This window comes from Ischnura elegans, chromosome 4 (genome assembly GCF_921293095.1).
Source record: "Ischnura elegans chromosome 4, ioIscEleg1.1, whole genome shotgun sequence".
Classification (NCBI taxonomy): domain Eukaryota; kingdom Metazoa; phylum Arthropoda; class Insecta; order Odonata; family Coenagrionidae; genus Ischnura; species Ischnura elegans.
The window spans coordinates 20,369,487-20,383,523 of NC_060249.1; the positions used below are offsets into that span (position 1 = coordinate 20,369,487).

General features: G+C 38.0%; 1 protein-coding gene across 1 annotated transcript in view; it reads left to right on the top strand.

The window, feature by feature from the left end:
* Positions 1-12,491, top strand: part of LOC124157124 (kin of IRRE-like protein 2) — a 154,719-nt gene extending 142,228 nt beyond the window's left edge. Inside the window, exons 4-6 of the mRNA XM_046531629.1 lie at positions 8,052-8,185; positions 9,001-9,295; positions 11,577-12,491. Coding sequence (XP_046387585.1) covers positions 8,052-8,185; positions 9,001-9,295; positions 11,577-11,692 — 545 coding nt within the window. The 3' untranslated portion in view covers positions 11,693-12,491. The remainder of the gene's footprint in view (positions 1-8,051; positions 8,186-9,000; positions 9,296-11,576) is intronic.
* Positions 12,492-14,037: the final 1,546 nt, after the last annotated feature.

Here is a 14,037-nt window from a genome sequence, read left to right on the forward strand (position 1 = left end):
TACAAAGTTTATTTTTTTAATTTACCTTAATTACGGATGCCGTCAGTGCGAGTCCATCTTCCGGCATTGTGTATTATTTTACTCCATTTTTCATACTAAAATGTGTATGAATTCACGTTATGTGTAGGATATTTGTTTGATGTATGTACTATGATGCCATAATAAATGCAACGTAACTGTTTACGGAAGATTACACCTTCTACAAAATATCTGATGAATACACTGATTGCATTGTATGCCATACATTTAGCCAAACCCTAATGTTGAGCATAACCTTTTAGGCAGATTATTGCATTCGTACTGTACGTCGCCGTAGGCTTATAAGCCTCATTTTTTCTTCGAGTAATTTGTTTAATTTGGCGCGAAAAAGTGCCAAAATACCGCTAATAAAGATTTCTCATGGTTTAAATCGCATAAAGTATCGCGAAGTACCCATTATTATAGATATCCTTCGTTAAATTACTTTCGCATCTGTCATGGTGCCAATTTTTCCTTCTTATTGATGAAGCGTCTACGGAGTATATATCTAGAGTAAACCTGTGACTCGTGTAAATAATCTTAACAGGAATGCTTAAGTTCCATATTGTAAGGATTTGGGAATTGATATGTTTTTCTTCAATAGCAGATGCATATATTTTAGCATCTATTCCTGCCATATTAGACGGCATGAACGATTATTATGCTTTTTAATGTTACCCTCAATAAGGCAACCGAATGTAGGTATTCAAAATGGCTTTTAATGTTGTTTGGTTTCACTATTCCAGCCAGCAGCTATTTAAAAAATTTGTTACATTAATATGTAATTTTATACTGTGTTAATGGCATTAGTTGCTAATTGTACGCATGGACGAAAAGAACCATCGAAAATACCATTGTGTCCGCTACAATATTTTGTCGAGTACGATGTAGTGAAACGCTAAACATTTGGGCAAAAAAAATGAAAGGAAGCTTTAAAAATGAAAGGAAGGTTAAGGAAAATGATTTTGCCATGGTCTTATTCTGCATGCCTAGCATTCTGTGATTATGCGGATGGCTTTGGGAAGGCACGCCTAAGTGTTAAGGCCACCGTATTTACCTTTAGCTATACTGCGCTATACTATATGTCTATGATGGACATTCTGAATTTGTCTATCATTGTTTCGTATATTGAGAGAGATCAACTCTTACGTAGGCGGGAGTCGGGAAGTACTACCTGCCTGCGAGCGTTGCCCGGTGGATTGAGTTGGATATGGAACCAGCTAACGAGTGTGGTCGGACGGAGAAATAGTTGACGGTGGCATTCTCATGGGCTTTCAAGTGGTTGAATATATGCTAACCTGTTTCCTCGTGTAGATTTCGTGGAAAAAAGGAAGTAGTAGGAGAGGCAAAAAGGCATAGGTACTTCTTTAAAGGTCACGGAGAAGGTTTTGCGTTACTTTTTCATGTCATAGCATGTGGTCGAGAGACTGCGAGAGGGAGAAAGTCAAAGGGAAGGAGTTGAGATTCTCACCGCAAGAAAAGATGATTGTCTGGACTTTTTGAATTTGTCTGAATTTTTTGCTCATTCCTTCCTTCTTTTTCTATAGAATGCTTCATGGAAATCAGTGGAGAGGCCTCTCATCAGGTTACAGCCAGGGCGTTCGACTTAGAAAAAATATTGGGGGGACCCAAACCGGGGATCTTACACCGGGAAATGTTATAGGTAGTGAGTTTTAAGTTTTTAAAGCATTTTAGGAGTCATATGATTAACATTTTAGAACCCTGATAATCGAATCTCAATATCTGGACACTCCGGGAAAATCGAGAAGCCTGACATTTTTCTCCCTCACACCCATAACTAATTTTTGACGGGGCTCGAGCCCCCTCAGGCCCCATGGAGTCGGCGCCACTGGTTACAGCGGCGGCGCTGCATGCTCTTTGAGAGATTGGTAAGTCATGAGGCCATGTGAGGGTAGAAAGGTCGAAGCAGGGTCAGAATTTTTTTCGTTAACTTTAAAAAAATACGAATGATGTTTACTGGCTGTGGACGGAGGCGATGGCTAGAAAGAGGAGAACGCAAGTAGCTTCAGGGCTCCCATTAAAATCACATAGTCGACGCATAGAACGAAATATTCCAGAGTGCCATTTCCTCCCAATCCCCTATATCTCTCATTTATTTATCCTGGTTTCCTCTTTCCTATTCCCCTTGTTTTACTATCTCATCTCTAATATAATACCTAGAGGCTATCAAATCAGAGAAGCCAGTAGGTTAGGAGTAGTCACATTTCTCAAAACTGCGTCCTGATACAATTTTTGACGAGTTCATTCATTTTGGTTAGCCGTTTTATGATTCTTGTTTCCACAGTGGCCAGATTGTAATAGTTAAACGTTTTTTCGTATCGATGGTATTCCATTTGTGAGTACTTGTACACGACGTTAAAGTTATAGCAAGTACTCACTCCTGAGTAGATTACTGCGTATGTAGTGTTCTCTCCTAGGATTCCGGCTTATATTTGAAGTAATCCATGTACATAAATGTAAGGATAACATATCAGAATAGAATTCATGACATTGTGTCCCTCCAAACATCTGTCTTAGCTACGTTGTCATTTTTCTTCGTTCATTCTTATCAATTTGCCCTAATGTTTATGTAGTCAAAGTGATTTCTTATTTCGAATTTTTTATAAGCATTTTCGTAGGCAGCAGTTCCCAGCGGGCTATTATTTACTGTTTTAGTCCTGGGCAAAATTATTAAACCAACGTAGTTGACGTATTCTGTTCTGCTAGATATTAGTTAAATATGAAAAAAATCTATCCTGAACCACAGCTATTTTGAATTTATTTTTTTCAATTATATCAAGCACTAATATCGACTGCTTTTCAGTCTCTTATTTTGTCCCTATTGATGATGGTAATTGGTAAGATTACCCGTCTTTTTGGCCAAAGTTTTCGACTGCAATCCAAGGCTACAGTTTTATAAAGCAGTATGATTTTAAGCGTCAAACAAATTAATTTTCATTATATCGGTTAATGTATAAATAATCTACTAAGGCGTTGTTGATCCTGAGCGAATAATTTTAGTCGTTCCCTCCCGCCCGGGAGTTTATTCCTGTGGAAAGTTAAATGGGAAAATGCACGACGTGAGAAAGAAAACGAATATGAGAAGAAGACGTTAATTAGAGAAGGATGAGCCATATATATGAGGCGAGCTTGTGGATGGGAAGTAATAGGAGAAGGAAAGGCAAGGCCAAGGTCGTGACGCAGCTAGTATTACAAATTATGCCGTAAATCATCATTATTATAATTTCCTCGCTGCATACATAATTCGGTTTGATTTTGCTCTCCTGGAGTTTTGGCCGCATCCATTAATCAAAAACTCATTAAACAACTAAGAAAGTCATGGAAGGGCTTTCGATTTTGTGGGTAATATTTGTGGTTGCAAGTTGGGAGAATAATGGGGAAAATAATTTTTTTGCTAGTCAAGTAAAGAAGCGATGTGGTATTTATGGAAGGGAAATTTTTGTTGCCGCCTTGAGACGAAGAGTGGTAAAGTGAGCATTTTTTATCATTTGAGTCTTCTGCTCGCTGCTCATAGCTATCGCAGGAATTAATATCCATCAATTACTGCTGTCGTATTTTCGGTATTTATTTTATTGTCACAGTTATGTTAAATGTGAAATTTTATGGAATGTACCATTTAAATTTTCTTAACTTAGCCTTTCGTTTATCTTGGCCCCTCGCGAACATATTTTTAATACTCGACTGCCAACACTCATTTCTCTAAACGAAAGATTGATAAAATTTTTCTCGATAGGCCCAATTTGGCATTTGTGTGGTAGCCGACAGTTCAAATTGACTGTGAAAACCCTATTTAGGAAGATAAATCGACATGTAATTATAAGATAAATATTTTATACCATATGCTTTTTGATAGTATTTGATATCTCCGAAAAACATTCTTCTGGTATAACCAAATAAGAAGATTAAAAAAATCAATCTCAAAAACGGCTGAAAAATTCGTTGTAAACTCCCGCGTCTAGCTTTTGTATGGATTAACTCCGCCCATATCACGAGGTTTTGTTCGAGTTTATCATCAGATTGTACAATTAAATTGACATTAATTTAATTTACGACTACCACTCATTTCTGAAAAACCTTTCCCTTTCGATACTCTTACCTAGTTTATTAAAACCTAGTTTATTAAAACCTAAGGGAACACTGAATTATTTATCCATATATATGTGGCAATAATTCATTTCAAGAGTGCGTAATTTCAATTTAGCACCCAATCTTAGTATTATCGTCTACATGCTGTATGATTGACAGTATCTCTTGCTCACTAAGTTTATAGGTATGTTTTCCATTTTTCTTGAGGGTTGATCACTAAAAGTAATAAATAAATTCATAAATCCCTCGTCAATGTTTCGACGGATATATTGGCAACCTAACGGCTGGGAATTTGCATATACTGTTTATTATATATACTCTCATACTAAATGGTCTATTTTTTCCCTGTTTTTTGAGCCTAGTTTAAATTCCCAGCTCTGAAAGTGACAGTTAAATCGTCAAACTAATGCGGAGAAGTCAATATGCACTTTCATTGACCAAACCTATGAAAATATACCTGTACTCTTATCCTATTTTGTGATTGCGTCACATATTCTTATAATTATTACTACGCATTGCTGCAAGTAGGCTCTTGCCTGGTGGCAGCATTATATTTACACATGAATAACTAGTTTACTGATCTAATAACAAAGTGAGATACAGAAAAGATACCTATTGTAAAAAATAATAAATTAATTCTAACATCATTCAACTAATAACTGAGCATTGATCCAAATAACCCAATTTCAAACAGACAACTTCTTAGTGTAGATAATTTAGTTTTTACTTCGCATTCCCATGCATTTCCTGAGAGCTACTCTGGCAATGTAATGTTACTGCCAAACGAACTCCGTTATGCATTAAATCGCATCACTTAGCTGCGTCGCTAATGAAGTGGGTCTTAAAGTCACTTGAGAAGCAAAGTCTCTCGGTCCCTAAGCGTCTCGCTCAAATTCCTTCCTTCCAAAAGCCTTCTCTCAACGGGGAAACTTCTCAGGAGTTGTGAGTTGCCTTCAGTGATGCTATAGGACGAAATAACGGAGGAATAGTTAGGCGTCTCAATTTGCAGTAAGGAATATTGCTCCCCTGTTCCCACTGCTCAAACTCAGGGATTTTCCGTCCCTAGTCGGCATTTTTAGCATGGCAAAAAGCATGGCTTTATGAAAAAACAAAGCGACGAGTCACACAAGCTTGCATGGTTAGGTCAAAAGAAATAGTGAGAGGCACCTTTTCATTCGCGCTCATCAGATCATACCATGAATTCGTAGTAAGTACGTATTCGTAAGGGATGCGTCTGAGAGGGGTTTCACAAGATTTTCCCGGGTCAAGAAACGTCCACACGTATATTTACGCCTTTAGTAGGGAAAAGGCTAATTAACAATAAAAAGTTGAGCGAGCAAATATTTCATACAGGTTTGCGTTTTGTGTTCTAGACCTTCCATCGCTAGCGTATTGCTTTAGATGATTTCTCGTAATTCTAACCTTAATGGGTTGTCACCCTTACATTTTAGTAAGTTAGTTTAGTAGTTACAACATAGTATTCAAAAGAGGAAATTTGATGAAAAGTCAGTATCAGCTATATTTATCTCATCCGATGCTAAAAATTTTTTGGTAAAATGTATTTGTTAATGCCTAAAAAGCCTAAATCAAAAATTTAAATCATTATTTTGTCAATGACTTGAAATTGAAATTAAAATTAAAATGCTGGTTTGTGTGTTTCACCCTCCCTATTTGAGAAATTTTTGACAGTGGTAGAAACATTCACAGGAGCATAATTAAAAGTAATTGTAGTTTTAATTGTAATCCTACTGACTAATTTGTCAAAGAGTAAATTGATTTTTTATTAATGACAAATTTTACAATGCTTTACAATTTTATATTGCTTATATTTTTGCTAATGATTCTGCGCAGTCCACATCTCGCGTGGGCAACACCTATTTCATACACATTAGTGACACAACCTCGAATGAGAGGAAATTTACGGCACTACAATGCCCATTACCCTACCCTACCATCTGGTTGCTATCATTAAAAAATGAAAAGAGTTTGACAGCGTCGCTCACTAAAAGTACGAGAGGGTACGGACTTTCTGGTCGTAAACCGTCTCTTTTATGAGTCTACGGGCCACACGACGACGAAGATGGGATACTTCAAATGTATCTTGGGAGATTGGTATGTGGTGGTGAAAAAATTCCGCTTAGTAGCACCATGAAATAAAATGAGAATAAAATCGAGCGTAAAAGAATCTGGGGAAAACACTGTTTGAGATGCCAGTAACCTTAGTGGTTTCCAGAGTGCCCAAGAATGTCGCGATTTCCTGATATTCACGTATTTGGGATGCCTTTTCGTAGCGGTAGTCGCATCACATTTTAAAAATTTTCTGCATTGCGTTTATATTACATAACACTGTTTTGGAAGCTGTTAGAGACTTGAAGGCTTCGCGCTAGGCTTAAATTTGTTGAGAAATAAAAATAGATATTTTCAGAGCGAAACGGAGGTAATCATCAAGTTTAGGGCAGTTAAGCACTAAAAATGAAGAAACAGACGGCCTAAATTGGCACTTAAAATAGGTGCTTAAAATATTTTTTCCCATATTGGTCGATTCTGCCAGTCTTGGAATCGCTAAAGGCTAAGCCTCTAATAAGGTTTTCCAGGGACCTGACAAATAGATCCTGGTATGTATCTACGCCTTGAGTGGTGAAACACCCATCTATATGGGAATCGAACTCGTAGTACCAAGAATCGAAGGCGAATACTTCACGCAACCATCACCGAAGTCGGTTTGAAACATAATATGTGTATTGCCTGCTCCACTACTAAATTTCCCCCCTAATACCTATTAATACCTATGTTGGCTGCGGAGTGAGAGGAACTTGGGGTAGAATCTCTTCAAACTCAGAAATACTGAGTGGTTCAAAAACAAGTTTTTGGCAATTGTTACCATCACATGTACGCATCACGTATATATAGTATAGTTTTTCTGCTCTTTATATCATAATTCTTTGGAAGATATTTCTTTATGCGTGCTTGATGACATTATTTCAACGTTATTAGATTAAAAAATAAAATTAAATGACAGGCTAGCTCTATACTGAAGAGAATATTGATGACGTTAGAAAAAGTTTGCATTTTCAGGCCCTTAAATAGGCGATATCAGCAGAAAAAGGCATAAACAGGTGAAATAGGCATTTAAAGGAAGTATAACCATTGCCTTAATTTCACCATTAATAATTTTAAATCCATATACAACTTCATAAAATTGACTTTTTGAGTACAATATAAATAGGCATTTTAGGCAATGTCCTCAACTTAGCTATCATATTAGAAGCACGCTATTCACCCGGATTCAGCAGAAACGAAAAATTAAGAGAAATATTTCGTCGAAAGGATAGGTAGTTATGGGAATTCTTTTTCACCCAAACAATAAATGACTTTAAAAATGCTTGACGGAACCTTGTAAGAGCATTTCCTTTTTATTTCTTAAAGGCTGGTGTCGTAGCACCCTCCTCCGCACGCCTATCGGGGTGGCTTGGGGGTATGATGTAGACGCAGAGGGATAGATCTACATGTAGAAGAAATAAATCTCTTCATAATAACCGTATAAATTTTATTTTGATTAATAAGTAATGTTTAATCAACTGAAAACTACAATGTTGTAACACTACTGTAATAAGTAACATAGAAGGCAATGTTTAAATATCCTTGGTTGTAATTTTGCGTAGCCTTTAGTTACCATGATACGATCACTATTTATTTGATTTTGCAGTCACTGTGACTAGAGCCGGAACTGGAATTCTTTTTCCTCTCCTACTTTCCAGTTTCCAACGGAATTTTTTCATAACAAGTCAACGCAAATTGTGCTATTGTAAGAGAAGAACATTGCTAAGTGAATCACTTGGTGGCTTAATTGTTCACCCGTTGCGGGAGAGCCCACCATGTTACTTAATACTGAAAATTGATTATGAAAATGTTGTTTTACTTGGCAGCCCTGCCTGAAGAGGGTCCTCGCATCACGGGAGGCCGTCCTCGCTACCAAGCTGGCGACATTGTCCGCGTCAACTGCACATCCGGGCGTTCAAAGCCGGCCGCACAACTCATGTGGTTTATCAATGGGGAACAGGTGAGACGAAAACTTTGCAAGACAAATATGCGTGTCTGTCAACCTCCCACTACACCCCGGCTTATTGCAAACATCAAGATAAGAATGTGTCATTTTTAATGCATATCCATCAAATTCAGGGAGCACCAATTTCTGGAGAAGTTAGATGAAAGAAGGGATTTTCGATGGTGCCATAATTCTACCAGGGTGATTATATATATGAAAAAGGACCATTTATTCTATAATTGTTTCTAAAAAGTGTACCTTAAATTTGCTGACAATTTCGTTTACGTGTATGCACTATATCTTTTGACCCAAAGAGTGCTGAGAATTTCTTTGAGTATCTTAATCTCTGTTTTATAAATTTTGTTTTTAAAATTGTTTTCTTAATGAAAGTGTTTGGCTATATTTTCAATACTTATATTGTTAGAAAAATGAGAATGTCATATACTTAATATTAATTACTTTGTAATACTGGGCGTTCGCTCGTCGCATTTGGAATCATTTTTATCCTCTTCATTTGTAGTACTTGGGTTTTCATAAGCTCAGTTGTTTAGATAAGACATGTTGGTCCTCGAAATGTAACTTTAACAAGATTACTTGTCTTGCAAAAATTGACAGTACCGATGAATTACGCTCATAACTAAGTACGTCCAAACCTAACATTTGTTCAGCCACAGCACGGCTAAATACATCGTGTAAACACGGCTTTACAGCACTGTCGGAAGCACATTACTTCCATGGGGCTTTGGCTACTCGTTCCCCAACGCTCAGCCACCATGGCTTGGGAAAAAGGGTAAGGTTGATATGATTTCCAATTATATTCCCTCGTCCAGGCGAATTCCTCTTTCCTACGCGGCCCGTTCATAGCGAGTGACCGCGAGGGACTGGAGACTTCGACGCTGGGATTGGAGTTCAAGGTGCGGCCTAAGCACTTTCGTCGTGGCGGCGACATGAAGCTCAAGTGCCTAGCGACCATCGCCACGGTGTACTGGCGCAGCAACGAGGAGAGCGTGGAGGGCGACCGGCCACACAAGGCACCCGCGCTCGAGACAAGAAAGTGGACGCAAGGGGACGCTGCAGCCGCTGAGGCCTCTTCATCGGGGGAGTTCGGAGCAGATAGGAGTGGAGGTGAGGGTGCATCACATGTATCAAATTCAGTAGAGATGTTGGTTTGAATGGATGCTCATTTACTGAACCGTTGTTGATGTATTTTTTTGCTACCGTGGCTAGTATTTTATATGCAGGTTGCCCCTTTTTAGAAATTTCTTTTTTTGGTATTCATTTTTTAATTTCTTATTTTCAGTTTTATTTATTGCCCAGACTTTCTTGCTGAAATCATCCAATAATAGGCTCTTTGAGACACTAAATCGAATTAAATGTTTAGGGACAAATACTATTTTACTCAGCTCTGTAATTTTTTACTTTTTTCACCTACAGGCCATGCGTAACATTAAAAACAACGACAAAACTAATGGCAGGAATGAGTTAGCAGTTAACATGTTACACAAAAAATTATAAAATCAGCTTATAATTCCCGCATCATTGTCACGGTGTTTATTTATTCATTAATTTGAACATATTTGTCCACAAATGACGAATACATAGCATATTTTTAATGGATGTAATACGGAAATTCGCCTGCATCTCGAGAATGGAATGATATTTTGGAGAAAATAAAACCTTTTTCCGGGATGATAAGTACTCATCAGAGTATATGAGCGAGAGATCAGGAGAAAAGAGAATAGGAAGCGGTTGGATATAGGGAGGATGAGAGGGAATTTTTGTCGTGGTTAAAAAGATACATGAAGGCGTTGAGATGGAGATAGAGGGAGAAAGGAGAGTGTAGCTGCGGTATTGTTTCCAAAAGGGTTGAGTTGGTCGAGTGCGGTAGTTCCGTCTCAACGAATGTTCCTTAAATAACTTATGTTGCGAAATTAGGAACAGATTTGTAGAAATAAACCGGTAATATAGTAGGGCTTTTAGAGAGAACTATGAAAAATCATTGAGAGTATGGGGAGGTAGGTGGTCGTTGGTGATGGTGTAGTTTATAGAGGCGGGAAAGGGAGACATTTAGGTGAGGATTGTGCCAAAAACAGTGTCATAGTTAGGTACAGTAAATTTCTGCCGCTTTTTTAAAGGCTCTTTTTACTTTTTCGCAAGGAAATTATTAGAGAAAGGAAGGAAAGAAAGAGGATCTACTTAGTAATTCCTCTTGTGGGTGAATTTCTCAAGCGGTGGCTCAGGGGTAGTGGTTGTAATTTACCTAATACCAGAGCTATATTTAAAAACATTCTTGCTGAAGGAAATGCTTGCTAAAAGTGTATGACTGAAGGGGTCCAAGAATGAGATATAAATTGAGAGATGTTCATGTTGGGAACAAATGAAACGAAGAGAGACGGTGTCCTCGAATTGGCTGAAATTCAGGAAGGGTATTTTAAGTATTAATCCACGATTATAATATTCGGAAATATAAATAGTTCATTAGAAATTTACCATTACAGTGAATGAATTGATTCTCGTGAATAATAAATGTCGAATATTAATTTTACGCTTTCATTAACGTGTCAAAAGACGGCCTTCATATCGATTCCATCATAATTGCTTCCGCGGAGTGCTACTTAGAGAAATTACAATTTCAAGTGGTCCAATTCGCCTCTTCGGATCGGGTTGCAGAGTCACTTCGAAGAGCTTAAAGATCATACTGAAGGCAGCACTTCGCGGAAGCTTACTGCATTGAAATTATCAGCCTTACAGTGTAGAACTAAGGAAACGGTTGAGTAGAAGTTATAAGATGTATAAGGTATCGTGAAATGGATTCGATAACGGAGATGTCAAATAATTTATTTTTCCCGAGAATAAATAAAGAGCAACGTAAAATTCACGGCGAAATAAAAAAACGTTTTTCGTTAGCCAGTGTTGTAATTTTTCGTTTTTGTAGTCATGTTTTTTGCTATTACTAAATAAAGGTCTATTTACTCGGTATAAAATAAGTATTAGTTACTAAGCATAACATTTATATTTACTAAATAAAGTTCCCAGTTGCATTAAACAAATTGCAAATTAATGCGTACGTTGCCGATGCGAACGTGATTTTTTCATGCATAAAGTTTGTGATGCATGTCCAATGTCTATCTGGTTTGACGTATTAACGTAGGTTATAGCCGGGCAGTAGTAATCTGATATCTAAGTAGTAGTGTGTTATTGGTTAGTATGAGTTTATCCCTTTTGCATAATTTGTTTGCAATTGTGGCAGCTCCTTCGTGTAGCTTACTGTATATCGGAGAGAAAATACTCACCTCCTGCCACATATCCTTGATCTGACTCGCAGGGTATTGTTGGTGAGGTTAAAGGAATGAATATCGCGTGCACTTTTCTGGAATGTGTTCCTTTCCCTCCTGCTACTTTCCAGGCACATCGTCGACGAGGTCTGCTCTCACGTGGCTCCACCTGTTGCTCCTTCTCCTCTCGGCCGCCTACAACATCTTCGTCTCCTCAACGAGCGGCGTGCGCCCCCTCGATAGGTAACGACACCAAAGTGCCGTCGCGTGACTTCGATCCAAGTGAGGAAACGTGCCCAAAGCGGGTGAAGATCTCTCGAGTTAGCCACTGGGTTATTCCATTCGTTTCTCCTTCCTACGTTTTGACGAGCGAATATCCCATCGTCCTCAAGGGCTATTCCGTTCATAATCACCGGATCATGTACATTCTTCCCCTGGTTAGTGCGATTTCTTTATCCTGATTTTTATCATGCTCGTCACCTTTGACTTTCAGGAGATGGTCTCAAGTTGTGCTGATGCTAGCGAGGGTGTGTCCGTACGTGGTATGCACGTGCATTCGAATCTGGATGGCTTCTTTTGCTATTCGATCCGACAACTTATGAGAACGGCAAATAAGTCTCGTGTCCTCCCGGTGATTCATGTGGTTCTCGTGTATGAGCTCAACTACCGCCGATTTTCGATTCGTCTCAGTCGGAGGTGTCTACAATCCGAGAGATATTCACCCATATTGTTCGCCCGGATAGCAGCAGACGTTACATCACCTCCACCGTGAGATTACGCCTACTAAGGATGAACAGACTTACCTCCCTTTAACCCCTAGTCACTCAAACGACTTCAGGGGTCGAGGGGAGCCAAGGGTGACTGTGTCTCTATTCTCTGTTCCATTGGGAGCAGTGATCGACCATTTGATCTACGATTGAGACCCTAGGGCGAGCAAATGACATTGCGGGCTTTTTGGAAGAAGGGACTGTGAGTTGACGACGAGTGGATCCATTTTATAAGTGTACATACAACTAATTGTTTATTAAATAATAATCCCCAAAATATGTCTCTCTTCGTTATTTGATTTAAGTGTGAACGGATTTGGAAGGTGAAGGATACGTAGGTGGGAGGATTTAATGGATTCAGCCCCCCACCTTTCTAACCCCACCCCTCTCCCCTCAGAAATAATTTCCCTTGTGTAGATTACCCGCGAAGCATCTGCTGAGGAGAACACTAGCCCAGGTGAACTTATCTCCTAACGCTCCATTTTTCAACATATTTACATTTCGTAATGGCTGGCAATGACCGATGATGACATTTTTCAACAATTTGGGAATCGAAATATAAAATTGATTTTATGAAATGCATTGTCTCTCTGTCTCAAAATAACAGTACATGCAACCCACATTTCACCATAGCTCCCCCAAAGCCAAGCCTGAGAGGTAAGTGTTGATGATATTAATTTTTTTTCATATGCTTATGGGGAACTTATGTGAAAAATGACAGCTTATGGATGCATCAATTTTGCTGCCATCTGATCAGCGTTATTTTATATGCTGGATGAATCTTTCTGCTTTTGCATCAATTGCTATTTTGGTTGATAAAGTTCTGAGTTTTTCTAAATCAAATCTTGTGATTTGTATTTCATCATTGGGAGAAATCGGACTATATTAAATGAAAACAACAATTATAAATAGTAAAGCACCTTAAATTAAGGAAACTTTCTTGAAAATAGCCTTGAATGATTACTAATCCCACTCAAAGTTGCTAACTTAAGAATTGGTTATGTCTTGCAGGAGTCATAATGTCTTGTATTTCCTCAGCTTTCATGAGCAATTGGTTTAGAATAAACGTGCTGTTAATTAAAATTTAAAAATTTGTTGTTAAAATAATGAATATACTTGCTATTGCTTGAAGTATGGTAATTTGACACCAAATTAGGGCCTGCACCTCAATAAATGTATCTGTTAATAAATTACATGAATATCAAGAAACACCTGTAGGTGCTCTTTGGTCCTCCTTCACCAAAGTACCATTCCTCATTGTAGTTGTGATACTCAGGGCAAAAATGCTGACAGGGAAAGCCAAATGAGAGGTAAGCTTCCATGTTTTTCAAGGTAATAGTCACATTGAAGAGGAATGTAGAGTAATTATGAATTACCAGCCTACTCATGCAATTTCATTGCATCATTTAAGATTATTTTATGAAGCATTTTCTTGCTCCGCTTAATAATTTACATGTCTTATGTTGTTGTGTTACATTTTATCTGTATTGTCTGGCACTGAACTTTCTTTAGAGTTTTCATTCATTTCCATACAATTACATGTTATCAATAGCTATTTATTGATCTTCCTTGAAACCTTTTGCATTTTTTGTATTTATTTATCATTTGTGAGTGATTTAATTTTTTTTTCCATTAACTAACAGATTTCTAATAGCTTTTCCTTACACACTGTTGGCTTCAATGTTTCTGTGTTGGGCTGTGTCTCATTTCTTTGGTGTATCAGGAACTTCTCACCTACCATTCTGAGGTTTAGTCACCATTAAAGATTTTGTTTAGAAATACCAATCAAACAGTACCATACGGGCAGAAGTGTCTAAAATCCAAA